The sequence below is a fragment of the Podarcis muralis genome, chromosome 10, assembly GCF_964188315.1.
Source record: "Podarcis muralis chromosome 10, rPodMur119.hap1.1, whole genome shotgun sequence".
Classification (NCBI taxonomy): Eukaryota; Metazoa; Chordata; class Lepidosauria; order Squamata; family Lacertidae; genus Podarcis; species Podarcis muralis.
Genome location: NC_135664.1, coordinates 3,773,446 through 3,788,553, shown reverse-complemented (window position 1 = coordinate 3,788,553; position 15,108 = coordinate 3,773,446). Strand labels below are relative to the sequence as shown.

The 15,108-nt window shown below is 46.3% G+C and overlaps 1 protein-coding gene across 3 annotated transcripts in view; it reads right to left on the bottom strand.

Moving 5' to 3' along the window:
* Window positions 1-15,108, bottom strand: part of STK38L (serine/threonine kinase 38 like) — a 44,661-nt gene that overhangs the window by 12,091 nt on the left and 17,462 nt on the right. For 2 of the 3 annotated variants that reach the window (XM_028747359.2, XM_028747360.2), the window contains exons 2-6: window positions 9,618-9,762; window positions 8,153-8,204; window positions 5,217-5,339; window positions 4,656-4,739; window positions 638-761 (exon numbers count right to left, since the gene is read on the bottom strand). In XM_028747359.2, coding sequence (XP_028603192.1) covers window positions 638-761; window positions 4,656-4,739; window positions 5,217-5,339; window positions 8,153-8,204; window positions 9,618-9,751 — 517 coding nt within the window. In that variant the 5' untranslated portion in view covers window positions 9,752-9,762. Of the gene's footprint in view, window positions 1-637; window positions 762-4,655; window positions 4,740-5,216; window positions 5,340-8,152; window positions 8,205-9,617; window positions 9,763-13,352; window positions 13,453-15,108 lie in introns of those variants that run through there. The other variant, XM_028747358.2, reaches the window with a different exon arrangement.

Below are 15,108 nucleotides of genomic sequence, written 5' to 3'. Positions count from 1 at the left end.
CATTAAGTATTTTCGAAACTCAGCAGTTGAGAGCAAAGTGATGAAGGCTCTTTCATGAAATATTGGGGGGACTCCAAACATTTTATGTAGTCACTTACATATACACTTAAGCCTTCTCTTGATTTTTTAAAACAATTAATAACTGTGTTTGTATTATTACATTATGTCACAGAATAAAAGCCAGTGTGAACAAAACATTCCTCATCCTTTAATTGTGCTTAAATGATTGGGAATAGCTATACACTTTCCTCAGTCCAGGGACACAGCTATATAGATGCAAATAAAACGTTTTAAGTGAGTTTTAAGTGCAATATACAATCTATAGTGAACCCTCTGGATATGAATGTAATTCATTCCAGGGGTCCGTGCATACCCCGAAAAATCCGCAAGTAGAGGGGCCACTTCTGCGTATGCGGCAAAACCCGGAAGAATACACTTCCGGGTTTGCTGCGTTTGTGACCCAAATGTTACGTTACCTGAAGGTAATGTAACCCGAAGGTCCACTGTATTTTAAAAAGTAGTGTTAAAAAAAAATTTAAAAATTCAGAGCGGTTTTTATATGTGTCTAGATTCCACCCAGCTCTCAATCCAGCGAGTGACACTGGTTTCAGGTATGAAGCATGGACCATTTATTTACCTCCAGGTAGAAACTCCATGATCAGGTAGAGATTCCGTTTGTCTTGAAAACTATAAAACATCTTCACCACCCAGGCACCATCTGCTTCAACCAGTATATCTCTTTCTGCCCGTATATGAGCCACCTATAGTTGTGAATATTGAACAACGAAACAGAATGTTCACAATAGCCAATACATAAAGAATTATTCTCCTACATAAACCACCAGTTGATCGATTTTCATATGCAATGCAGAAATGCATTACTGCTAGATAATATAAAAGTGTAAGTACATGGGTGTGTGCACACACACACACTTCCCCAAATAGACTAGTGTGATTTCAGTGTCAGCCCCAGAAAGTTACAATGCATACAAATGCCATTGATATTATTCAAATTTTAGTACTTAACTCTGTGTCATTGATTTCAGTGGGACTTCAACATTCCTTCTATGTTGCCCTCTTGGACAATATAAGCCAAATAATTTCAAAGAAAGCCTATTTATGCTATCAACAGAGGTAACAGCTGTCAGACAAGCTCAATCAATTTGCAAGCTTGAGGTCCATTTCGCAGAACCAAGCTTTGTGTTAAGGCGTAGTGATCATGTATCATACATGCTCACGTGAATTCGCTCTGTCTCACAGTAAATAATACAATAAACAATAGTTTACAGTAAACAATTAAATACCGTATTTTTCGCACGATTGGACGCACCGGACCATAGGACGCACCTAGTTTTTTTGGGGGGAAATAAAGGGAAAAAAATTTCCCTTTATTTCCCCCCCAAAAGCAGGTCAGGGAAACCGAACCAGGTCGAGGAACAGCGGGATAGTGGCGCTGCGCCTCCCTGCTGTCCCCCGAGCTTGTGGGGCTGGCTGATGTCTGCCTAGCGCGCAGGACGCTCTGCTTCAGGGCGCCCCTCGCGCCGGGCGGCAGGCTGCTATCCGCAGCGTGGGGAGCCTTGCGGGGAACTCCTGCAAGGCTCTCCAGGCAGCGGATGTGTTCCCGAAGCGCCGGGCGCTCTGCTTTCAGGGCGCCCGGCGCTCCGGGAAGCAGGCTGCTATCCGCAGCTTGGGGAGCCTTGCGGGGAACTGCTGCAGGGCTCTCCACGCTGCGGATGTATGCCTGGCGCGAGGGGCGCTCTGCTTCAGGGCGCCCCTCGCGCCGGGCGGCAGGCTGCTATCCGCAGCGTGGGGAGCCTTGCGGGGAACTCCTGCAAGGCTCTCCAGGCAGCGGATGTGTTCCCGAAGCGCCGGGCGCTCTGCTTTCAGGGCGCCCGACGCTCCGGGAAGCAGGCTGCTATCCGCAGCTTGGGGAGCCTTGCGGGGAACTGCTGCAGGGCTCCCCAAGCTGCGGGTGTATGCCTGGCGCGAGGGGCGCTCTGCTTCAGGGCGCCCCTCGCGCCGGGCGGCAGGCTGCTATCCGCAGCGTGGGGAGCCTTGCGGGGAACTCCTGCAAGGCTCTCCAGGCAGCGGATGTGTTCCCGAAGCGCCGGGCGCTCTGCTTTCAGGGCGCCCGACGCTCCGGGAAGCAGGCTGCTATCCGCAGCTTGGGGAGCCTTGCGGGGAACTGCTGCAGGGCTCCCCAAGCTGCGGGTGTATGCCTGGCGCGAGGGGTGCTCTGCTTCAGGGCGCCCCACCCGCCGGGCGGCAGGCTGCTATCCGCAGCGTGGGGAGCCTTGCGGGGAACTCCTGCAAGGGTCCCCACACTGCGGATGTGTTCCCGAAGCGCCGGGAGCTCTGCTTTCAGGGCGCCCGACGCTCCGGGAAGCAGGCTGCTATCCGCAGCCTAGACACGGCTAGCAGAGCGCTAATCCCGAAGCTTGGGGCGTGCGGAGCTCAGCGCGCCCCAAGCTTCTGGGCGCCGGCAAGGTCTCCGCTAGCTGTCTAGCGGAGACCTTGCCGGCACCCAGAAGCTTGGGGCGCGCTGAGCTCCGCACGCCCCAAGCTTCGGGATTAGCGCAGTGGTCCGCTAGCCCTGGGAGAGCCGCGCGACGTCGCGGGGCTCTCCCAGGGCTAGCGGAGACCTTGCCGGCACCCAGAAGCTTGGGGCGCGCTGAGCTCCGCACGCCCCAAGCTTCGGGATTAATGCAGCGCTCCGCTAGCGGTGGGAGAGCTGGGTCTCCCACTGCTAGCGGATAGCTTCCTGAAGCCTGGAGAGCGAGAGGGGTCGGTGCGCACCGACCCCTCTCGCTCTCCAGGCTTCAGCAAAAGCCTGCATTCGCTCCATAGGACGCACACACATTTTCCCTTGCTTTTTAGGAGGGAAAAAGTGCGTCCTATGGTGCGAAAAATACGGTACCACAAGGTACAGTGGTGCCTTGGTTTGAATATGTCTTGGTTTGCATACATTTACATGTCAAGCCTGGAAGCGCGTGCCCCGGTTTGCAACCTTTTTTTGGATTATAACCCATTTTTTTGGGATTACAAACAAATTTTTTGGGAAGGCCCCATTGGCAAAAGTGTTCCTTGGGTTACAGCCTGTTTGGGTTTACAAACGGACCTCCGGAACGGATTATGGTTGTAAACCCAGGTACCACTGTATTTAATTCTACCTTAAAATGCAACACCTGATTAAGTGTTTCAAGGGACTGGCTTCTTTTGTGTTTTGTTATATGGCCAGAGGGGGACGCGGGTGGCACTGTGGGTTAAAGCCTCAGCGCCTAGGGCTTGCCGATCAAAAGGTCGGCAGTTCGAATCCCCGCGGCGGGGTGAGCTCCCGTTGCTCGGTCCCAGCGCCTGCCAACCTAGCAGTTCAAAAGCACCCCTGGGTGCAAGTAGATAAATAGGGACCGCTTACTGGCAGGAAGGTAAACGGCGTTTCCGTGTGCTGCGCTGGCTCGCCAGATGCAGCTTGTCACACTGGCCACGTTGACCCGGAAGTGTCTTCGGACAGCGCTGGCCCTTGGCCTTTTGAGTGAGATGGGCGAACAACCCTAGAGTCTGTCAAGACTGGCCCGTACGGGCAGGGGTACCTTTACCTTTATATGGCCAGAAGTGGTTTAGTCATGCTGGTCACATGACCCAGAAAGCTGTCTATGGTGAAATGCCAGGTCCCTTGGCCTGAAAGCGAGTTGAGCACCGCACCCCATAGTCGCCTTTGACTGGACTTAACCGTCCTGGGGTCCTTTACCCGACCTAAATGGCCAATGCCAGCCTTTACTTCCAGGGGTGCCAGCCAAGATGCACCAACACACCTGGGTTACAAGCTACACTTTTCAGATTTTTTGAGAGATAAATTGTACAAGTATGGATCCGCAATGCTGAATCTGTGACAAGACAGCTTCACACAGCTGTTGCATAGTGCCACAAAGCCTCTCCTCTTCCAAGAGGGGAGGTGTTGTGGGCGGGACGCAATTTCTGAGTCACGCAGGGGCCATTATGGCCCCTGCCCCACTCACCTGGCTGGTGCACCACGCCCACAGGTAAGCACCCAACCGGGCGGCTTGGAGGGGACATGGTTTGCAGTTTAACTTACTGCTGCGCCAGCCATTCTGCCTCATTTTCCGCCTTCCCGTCGCGAGTCTGAATCTGTGTCAAGACAGCTTCACACAGCTGTTGCATAGTGCCACAATTCCTTCCAGTCCAGGATTTAGTGCAAATACATGTAATATTTGCACACAAACTGACTAAGGAATCACATCACACTATTCCCAAGAAGTTTATAAATACACACTTTTCCAAAGACTCTGAAGAGAGTAGTACGGCATGGATATATAACCACATCCCCCAGTGTTTTATTTTAAAGACAGCCTTATCTGTCTTCCACCCTCCCACCCCACAAAGAAGATCTCAAAAATCCCAGTCTCAGCCAACTCATCCTTCTATCTTGCCCAACTTCTCTATAAACAGGTAAACTAATCTTTCAGTAACTTATCAATTCTACTAATAGTGACAAGCAATTCATCCTACTGGCAACAGATGTGCTGCAGGAATAGGTATGGTCCTTTTTCAGCAATACTACAAATATATATTGCACACAACACTGCATATCATCACTATTGGTTTTGAGGTGCTTGCAATATACTAAAAAGACATACCTGCTCTTTCTCTAGCATGTCAGCTTTTCTTAGTATCTTCATTGCATAAATATGACCCGTATCTTTCTTTTGAACGAGGCGGACCTGTGGATTAATTTTTTAAAAGCCATTATTAAAGCATACTGTTAAGCTAACAAATTTGCAATACTGGGGTAAATGCAGCAGACCTTCCAAAACTGGAAGAAGGGTGAGCGTAAGAGGCAATCTATATGAACACCTGATCTCTGCTACAAAGAGCAACAAATGCTACTAAAATCCATGAAGATTAGAAGGAAGTTCTCTAAGGAGAACTGAGAAAATTGGGAGTGAGGGGAGAGAAACCTAAGTTTACTGATTGTTTATTGAATGTTTATCAGAGTTATTTAAAAAAAAAAAATCTCAAAGAGCCGGCCAGGGGAGGGAGAGGAGTACAAAAAATGAAAAATTCTGAGCTCATTATAAGCCCCCCCCCCCCCCCGCATACCATAAACAGGATTAACAGGATTATTGTTCAGTTAAGTTATCCTGACAGGAAGGTATCCTGAAATAAAGAGGTTCTAAGAAAATACACAAATTACGAACCTCTCCAAAAGCACCTCTTCCAATAACTTTCAAAGATTCAAAGTCATCGAGGCCTAGCCTTGTTCTCTTCAGCCGCAGAAATTCGGTTTCTTTGCGGGCATGCTGAGATCTTCGTAGCTTTTTCTGAAATATGTATTAAGCATGAGAAAATCCACAACTCATACAAAAATGGTATAAACAAGTAATCAGTTTATAATGCTACTATCACCAAGTATGGGATATAATTCCCTCTAGCCTCCCATAGGGAGGAAGGACTCAGTGAGTCCCACTGGTGTGATTAATGTGTCATAAAGTAAGAACACAAGAATAGCCCTGCTGGGTCAGGCTAGGGGCCCGTTTAGTCCATTGTCCTGTTTCCACAGTGGCCAACCAGGCGCCCATGGGAAGCCTGCAAAGAAGACATGCAAGTAACAGCATTCTCCCTGCCTCTGACCTTGGAAGCAGACTACAGTCATCATGGCTAGCAGCCATGAATTTGTCTATGAATTTGTCCAGTCCTCTTTTATAGCCATCCAGGTTGGTGGCCATCACAAATTCCATAGTTTTAACCATGTGTTTCTTTCGTCTGTCCTGAATCTTACAACATTCAGTTTCACTGGATGCTCATGAGTTCTAACAATACAGTGGAGCCTCTACTGACGGACATAATCAGTTCTGGAGGTCCGTCTGTAAGTCGATCTGGGTCGCTGGTAGAAGCACCATTGCGCATGTGCAGGTGGCGGCTGCCACTTTTGCGTATGCACAAACAGCAGAAGCCACTTCTGCGCATGCGCGAACCACGGCAAACCCGGTATTTACTTCCGGGTTTGCAGTGGTCGCAACTTGGATCAGGCCCAAGTAGAGGCGGTCATAAATAGAGGTTCTACTGTACAGTGTAAGAAAGGGAGAAAAACTTTTCTCTATCCACTTTCTCCATGCCATGCACTTTTAACTCACCTTTTCACTAAACAACAACCCGTGTGTGCTGCAGGAATGTAGCGTGGGGGGGGGGGAGCTTCCGGGGTGATTGCCCTGGGCACACTGGAGGGGGGGCTGCTCATCCCCGAGCCAGCCCTGCACTGGTGGTGCTTTGGCAGCAAGGGCTGGCCTGGCACAGTGGGCTCCGTTCGCCCTCTGCATGTCCCCCTGCATGTTCGCCCATGCTGTCCCCTTTCCTCACAGGAGAGTTCCTCCATCTCCTTGATAATTTTGGATGCCCTTTCCTGAACCTTTTTCAAACTCTACGATACCCTTTGTGAGGCGAAGTGACCAGAACGATACACAATATTCCAGGTGTGATCACATGATCAATTTGTATGATGACATTCTGGTACTGGCAGTTTTGTTTCTGATTCCTTTCCTCCTAGCATTTGCCTTTTCAACAGCTGCTGCACTCTGGCCAGCATCTTCATAGAGCCTCCTCTACAAGCCCAAGGTCTTGTTCTTCATCAGTCACTGCCAGTTCAGACACCATGGCCATATATGTGAAATTAATATTTTTTTGCACATTTAATATTAAAACATAAACAAAATGTAATATTTAAGCGTAAACAAAATTTAATATTTTAAAACAAACTATGGTTTAATATGATTATGCAGCAGGCTGGTGCATAATCTCACACCACCTCTGTGCTGTTTCTGTCACAATGGCTTGTTGTGCAAACCCAGGCTTATGGCTCGTTTTCCTCCAATGACCTACTCCAAAAAGACATATCACTCCTGGTCAAAATAGTTAAATAGGCAGTGGTATCTTAGCTAGGACTTAGACCTTGGAGAGCTGCTGCTACTGAGAGTATTGAGGTAGATAGACCAATGGTCTGCTTTTGTGTAACGCAACTCTATAGGTCCAGGCACGGCCATTACTTTGAGCCCCATCTTCAACAGAAAATTGGTTAATAACTGATATGCAAAATTCAGCATGTTGCCGAATATTAGAAAAGGTGCCAAATAATAGTTTTCATGAGCAAAATAGATAAACATTAGTTGGTAGAGAATGAGACTCTTAATCTCAGGGCCATGGATTCAAGCCCCACATTGGGCAAAAGATTCCTTCACTGCAGAGGGTTGGACTAGATGACCCTTGTGTTCCCTTACAATGCTACCTTTCTCTGATTCTACAATGATAGGGTGCCTCTAAAAAACTCAATGTTTTTTATCTTTCATAGCCACAAGATGGCACTGTATACCCATTTCTGTCAACATGAGGTTCCCAACTTTCCCAGTCATCTCTTGTAGCATGCTATCGGGGCACTGGCTCCTGCCCCCCCAAAAAGTTTTAAAAGAGGATGCTCAGCCCCCTCAATATCTAGTGGTGACGTCACATCGTCACACAACATCGCATGTGGGATGTCACATCATTGTGTGACACTGGCCCTTTCAATTGGCGGTGCAAGCCTGCGCCAATGTGTGTTATGAAAAAATTGCAAGGTCAATATAATGGCAAAAACTATTGCAGAATCATCCCCACTCTCGTGGTGCTATAAAGAATGGATTACTAGAGCATGATGATTCATTAGTAGTTCTACTTATAAAAGTGAACCACAGGGACTTGCAGCACAGTATAAACACTAAAATCAATTACAACAAACCAACCAATAAAAACTGTTTGAAAATCTTTGCCAATAAAAGGCAGTCTTGCTGAATCTGCCATGCTAAAAGAGACCACAAGTGTTTGAAACCATTAAAATATCAATACTGGTTCAATTATATGGGATTATCTTCCTCCTTAAGGAAAAGGCAGCTCCTTCTACAGAATAACTCTCTAGCAATCCTACTTTCCCACAGTGACAGAGAAGGTGCAGTTATTCCCTCCTACCTGTGTTCTCTTCGTCCTACTCTTGCTTTCTAGGCAACGTGATTCCAAGACAGACAGCTCAAGTGAAGACCCGTGAACCATTAAGCACCAATTCTGAACAGTAAACTGTAAAAGCTTCCAGCTTAAATTACATTCACATTACCTCTTCATCTGCTAAACCTTCCTCCTCCATGGCCACTTCTAGTTTCTTCTGCCTAAGTTGGTAGAAAAAAAGGGTGCGTGTATATATTATAAAATGAACGGCCTGTATTTTACTCTACTAGAGTGACTTCACTCCTCAAATCATATCAGTAGGAAGAACTGGAACACAGAAATGTTGAGTACAGAATACAAGTTTATTTTAAGCTGCCACTGTTCACCCAATGCCCTTCCTCATCTTTCCCCAACTTGGCACCCAGCCAGGGACGCGGACTTATAAAAAATATCGGGGGGGGGGGGCCGGGAAAGCTCATGAATAATAAATAAGCTCATGAATATGCAAATAAAGTGGCGCCGCCTCCTCGTGAGCGAATAGGGGAGAGCGTGCTGCGCCTATTAATCAGCTCCAAAGGAAATTGGGTGGAGCTTTTGCTCGGGAGGGAGGGCAGGAGGCATGCAGCCCGCCCCTCCCTGTGCATTTTGGGCTGGGGGAGGGGCGGCGATGGCGCTCTGCTGGAGGGGCGCCGGAGATTATTGGGGGGGCAGAGCCCCCCCAAACGAATTTTTGAGGGGGCTCGGGCCCCCTCAAGCCCCATGGAGTCGGCGCCTATGCACCCAGCAGATGTTGAACTACAACTACCACCCTCTCTGACCATTCACCAAGCTGGCTGCAACTGATGGGAGCTTGGGTCCAACACCATCTGGAGGACAACAGGTTGGGGAAGTCTGGGTGACATACACAGATCCAGAGGACCACTCAAACACTCCTTCGCCTGCTTGGGTCCCTTTTCCCTGGCAGGTGAGGAGAGGAGCAAAATCCCTGAAGTGCACTGTCCAGCCTCCTGGTTGCTAATCCCGACACAAGAGAATAGAAGGACACAAGACCACATAAGAACAATCTTCTCTCATCTTTCATGTCTCCACCTTCTCCTCTTTCTTGCAAAGTATCGCAAAACATGTTTCTTCACTGACTTGGTGTAGGAAAACAATATCCAACTAAAAATAAAAAGGTACATTTTTGCTGAACAACTAGATAAAAAGCAGAGCTTCTTTTGAGACCTCAGCTTTTCCAAGGGGTTAATTAACAAGGACATTGATACACAAATATCAACATTGTAAACCAGGCTTCCTGAACCTCGGCCCTCCAGATGCTTTGAGGCTACAATTCCCATCATCCCTGACCTAGCTAGGGATCATGGGAGTTGTAGGCCAAAAATATCTGGAGGGCCGAGGCTGAGGAAGCCTGTAATGTAAACAGAGGCTTTTTTGCAGAACAGCAGCTGAAATGGCACAAGGGAAAGCTGCCAAAACATTTTTAGCTATTCACACCAAGAAAATAGGTGGTCAGTTAAAAGTTATTTGCTAGCCAGAGTTGTGTACATGTTTTGAGGTGGAATAACAGACCCCCCCCCCCAAACATCCACCACACATAGAAAACTCAAGTGTAGAAGAAATCTAACAGCCAGTACCTGGTTTCTCTTTCTTCATGCTGTAAAATGAGGTTACTATAAAAGTTCTCCAGCGTGAGCTTGGCCACTGTCACTCTCTCCCGGGTGTGGTTGCTCATGGGAAAGGAAGTTGGAGTCCCTGCAGTCATTGCCATAGTAACATGTACTGAAACAGAGTGCATAAAATAATCATTACTCCGCAGAAGAAAATCCATTTCCCCTCACCAAAAAATAGAAACTCATGATGAGGAACACAGAGTCCCTTACAGTATTAACTCTGTATGAGCTGCTTTAGTACTGTGGGATGTTCCACTAAGTCACTCAGGAATCTCCTTTGGGTACAGCAGATTGATACTGCCATTTCCGGCCTGTGTCCCACACAGTATGGACCTGTAAACACACACACCCAATACCAAAGACCCAGAATCCAATGAAACAGGAAGAGGAAAGCAGATCTGGATGTATATAATGAAGTTACATTGAAATCACTGCCCCGTCAACCACCACTGAAGATGTCAAAGAAAACGAAGAAGTCACAAGCTTCAGTGAAATTGGCTAGAAAGGAACCTGTCTGAGCTCTCCACCCCTCGCTGCTGGCCCCCACAAAGCTAGTACTGTAAAGGCTTATATTTTTGAAACTAGTGTTTTTTCAGGTTTATTGTCAAGGAGAGAACAATTAAACATCATTTAAAAATTTACACCAGCATATATATATATATATATATATATATATATATATATATGATATATGTATGAAAACAACCATGGTGCTATGATAGGGAGATTTCACAATGAAAGCTCCACCCTCAAAGAGGCCTTATTTCAGGTGGAACATTTTCTCTCAGACAACGACAGTCTGCTAAAGAACATAACTGTCATCTTAATTCACAGGGCAAGAGGAATATAAGAGAGACATCAAGGTTATTAAGGGCTTGAAAAAAAGTTAAAGACAACTTCTGGTTCAAGGAAACAGTCACTGTAATCAACATCCCTTTCTAAGATGTGTTGCTGGGGTAGGGCTATTTCTCCCTCAAAGGAGTGGGGATAATAATTGGGAGTCAATAGTATATCGCCCAAGGGCATATGTGTGATTGGGGGCATCCTGCATCCATTGCCTCCACTACATGCAGATGTTCAGGAGACTGGTGAGTGTCCCAGTCAGAAGGAAGCAAAATATCTCTATTACAAGGCAAGAACATTTTAAACAAATATTTTTACTAGATAAACCACGAAAAAAAGACAAGCCTCTTTCAGCAGCTGCAACGAAGTCCACAATCTTGTGCATATGCACATAATCCTTCCTCTTACTTTACCATGATATTGTGACAGACACTGCAATCTGGCGCCCAAACCAATTTTACTAGGAGGCAGCAAGATAATGAGAATCTGAAACAAAGCCTAAGAAGGAATAGGGTACAATTTTAGAAGAATGTAATATCTGCAGAATTTCTTACGGGATCTATAAACTCAAAGGAGACACAAACTCTAATGAATGTGAACTTGCTAACATTTCAATTCATTCTTGTAAAACAATGAGTCAATCATGCACTGCCCAAACAGATACATTAAAGAGTGTAATATACACTATTAAGATGCTATGGGCTGGATTCAAGGTGAATTAGCTGAACTTATCTCAAACTGAAATCAATGGGACTTGAAATCAATAGTAACTTGTCCCATTGACTTCAGTTTGAACCAAGTTCAACTAATCTGGTCTGCATCCAATCCAATTTAATTCACCCATGAGTCTGGCAGTTGTGAGAATCATTACATATGTACACAAGACAACAAGAGTTTCAGTAGTTCAATCCTCTACAGTTTTGCTACCATCAGAAACATGCTGCCAGTGTTCACTTAGTTCCAGAATGTTACCCTCTCACACAGTCATTACCATCGCATATGTTTGGAAATCACAGGTTGCCCTTTCAAAAGCGATGTGATAATTATTTCTAGTCAAAATTATAGTTCACGCTTTATGTCTGCTGCATAAACATCTAGAGTTAGGGTCCAGTCGTGGCCGACTCTGGGGTTGCGGCGCTCATCTCGCTTTATTGGCCGAGGGAGCCGGCGTACAGCTTCCGGGTCATGTGGCCAGCATGACTAAGCCGCTTCTGGCGAACCAGAGCAGCGCATGGAAAAGCCGTTTACCTTCCCGCCGGAGCGGTACCTATTTATCTACTTGCACTTTGGCGTTCTTTTGAACTGCTAGGTTGGCAGGAGCTGGGACCGAGCAATGGGAACTCACCCTGTCACGGGGATTCGAACCTCCGACCTTCTGATTGGCAAGTCCTAGGCTCAGTGGTTTAACCCACACGCCACCCGCATCCCTTAACATCTAGAGTAGTGTTTCTCAAACTTGGGTCGCCAGCTGTTGTTGGACTACAACTGCCATCATCCCTAGCTAGCAGGACCAGTGGTCAGGGCTGATGGAAACTGTAATCCAACAACAGCTTGAGACCCAAGTTTGAGAAACACTGGAGTATTTTTTCTGTAGCAGTTACAGATGGGTAGCCGTGTTGGTCTGCCATAGTCAAAACAAAAAAAATTCCTTGCAGTAGCACCTTAAAGACCAACTAAGTTAGTTCTTGGTATGAGCTTTCGTGTGCATGCACGAAAGGTATCTGAAGAAGTGTGCATGCACACGAAAGCTCATACCAAGAACTAACTTAGTTGGTCTTTAAGGTGCTACTGCAAGGAATTTTTTTTGTTTTTTCTGTAGCATAAAGTGATTGGATTGGAGGTGGGGTAAAAAAAAATAATACTCTGCACAGTCTGTTTCCCTGTGATTCCTGTACTTACTAATACAGTGGTACCTCGGGTTACAGACACTTCAGGTTACATACTCTGCTAACCCAGAAATAGTACCTCGGGTTAAGAACTTTGCTTCAGGATGAGAACAGAAATCGCGCGGTGGCGGCGCGGCAGCCCCATTAGCTAAAGTGGTACCTCAGGTTAAGAACAGTTTCAGGTTAAGAGCAGACCTCCGGAACGAATTAAATTCTTAACCCGAGGTACCACTGTACAGACACCACCAGACAGAGTACACCTAATATGTTGGAAAGAGCAGATAACATTTCTGGGACTAAACAGCCAAGCTATAAATAGGGTGGGCGATTTTTTCTCTAAAGAAAGAAAATTACAGAAGAGTTCCTATCTGAAACAGTGTGCACTAGTGCCTTATATTATACAAAGGGTGTAATGAGGTCACCCACAACCAGCTCCCCATGTTGCACTGCTCCCCTTCTCCACCCTGCTAGACACAAAGCACTGCCGCCTTTCCTCTCCTGTCCCCCTGGTGATGTTCTAGGACTGGCAGATGCCACAATGGCAGGGTAATGTAATGGATAGCCTGCTGGGACACTGATCCAAGATCCAGATTCAATTATCTGGTAAGCTCACTGAGTGTTCTTAGGCAAGCCATTATGTCAAAATAACTTAACACTGTTGTTTGTAAGTGTAAAATCCAGGTCAAGGGGAGGAAATCCATGTATGACATCTCAGACTTTGGAAGAAGGGTGAAATAATATTATTCAGTTCATTTGTATACCACCCTTCATATGAAAATCACGGAGCTGTTTACAATACTAAAACAATAAAACAAATAAAATTACAGATACATATAGCAATAAGGTGTGTTGCATTTTTCAACGGTAGAATTCCAAAAATGAGGGGTGCTAAAAAGTTACAATGAGCCCAGAAGCATTTTGGCACCCAGTACAGATCACAGAGAATTGGTGTGATGTGGCTTCAACTCACTGTGTCACCTGGAATTCTCTCTGCAGCATTTTGCACCAGCGACATCTTCCGAACCACTATCAAGGGTAGCCTCGTGTAGAGCACATTATGGTAGTCCAACCTTGAGGTTACAAGAGCATGGATCACAATTGGCAAGCTGCCCCAGTCTAGGAGAGGGAAATGTGCCTCCAGTACAGTCATACCTTGGGATAAATGTGCTTCAAGTTAAGTATTTTCGGGTTGCGCTCCGCGGTGACCCGGAAATAACGGAGTGCGTTACTTCCAGGTTTTGCCGCGCACACATGCACAGACGGTCAAAATGACATCATGCACATGCACAGTAGCAGCAAAACACGACCCCCGCATGCGGGTTGCGTTCATTTCAGGATGCGAACGGGGCTCCGGAACGGATCCCGTTCACATCCTGAGGTACCACTGTATCAGTGTTGGATCATGGAGGACCTCCAAGCTATGCAACTGCTCTTTCAAGGGATATGCAACTTCATCTAGAACAAACCATTCCATAGACACAGGAACTGCTCACTAAAGTGATGCCAAATGTAATGAATAAATCACCTGCCATGTCTTTGCCCAGTAGCTAACATCTGTGGCTGGAACAAAGAGAACAACGGCTGTGATGCTGCCCTTACATTCCAGGAGACCAGCCCAAACCCTGCTACAGCAAATGCAGAGAGACTATAGGCATAAGATAGAGACTTAGGTTCTCTTTCTGGCATCTCTATGGGCAGCTCTAGTAAAGGCCAAATGTTGAGATACTTGAAAGTGTCAACAGTCCACTAGTCTGATCCTATATAAGTGAGGTTATTGAACTCCCCATTTCCCTAAAAAACCCTGAAATTCTGCACCCAGGTAACACAAATTCTGCACCAAAATGTTGGATTCTGCAACTTGTATAAATTAAGCAAATCGTTTCCTTTCTTTTACTTAATTTATGTTGCAAACATACTATTAATTCTGGTTTTGCTGGTGGTGGAGGGCACCAAAGCCACCTATGGAAGAATTCTTCTATTCATTTTCAAATTCAGTTAACTTTGCAACCCTAAAGGCAGAAGCTTGCCTTCTCAAAACGGAACAGAGTTTTTTTGGGGGAGATTGAACTTCACATTTAGGCAGTGGTAGATGCCACCCTTTTGGGGGGGCACCCCCGCAGCAAAAAATAAAATAAAATAAATAATAAAATGCTGCGGATGAATCAGGGGGTCTACAGGGTAGCACAACACCGAAGATGTATCTTTTGCTACCGCTCTACCCTGCCAAACACCTGATTCACCCAGCAGCAAAAAAAACCCCAAAAAACCACCAAATTCCTGCTGAGTGAATCGAGGGTCTGGAGGGTAGCACAGCAGCAAGAGAGTCAGGTCTTTTGCTGCCCCTGTGCCTGGCAGACCAGGTGACTGCAGCCAGACAGTTGGAGCTGCTAGGCCCCAAGGGGGGAGCCTGAACATCTTCATCCAGTTGCAAAAGGCCAGTTGCCAGGTGCAAAATGTGACTGGCACCCAGCTAATTTGAAACATGGCACACTAATAACAAAAAATATTTTCTGTTCTGGAAAATATAGACTCTTTTGCCAAAGTTTTTCATTCAGCCCTGAATTCCAACAGAAGCCCGTCCATCATGGAGATTATTACTGAAGCTGGGAAAGAATACAGAATGATGTGGGAATAGCCACAAAGCATAACGTAACAGCAGTATTTATGTACTCTAAACAGCCCATTATCAAACAGCTAAACCTATAATGCGTAGGTAGGGAGGAGCA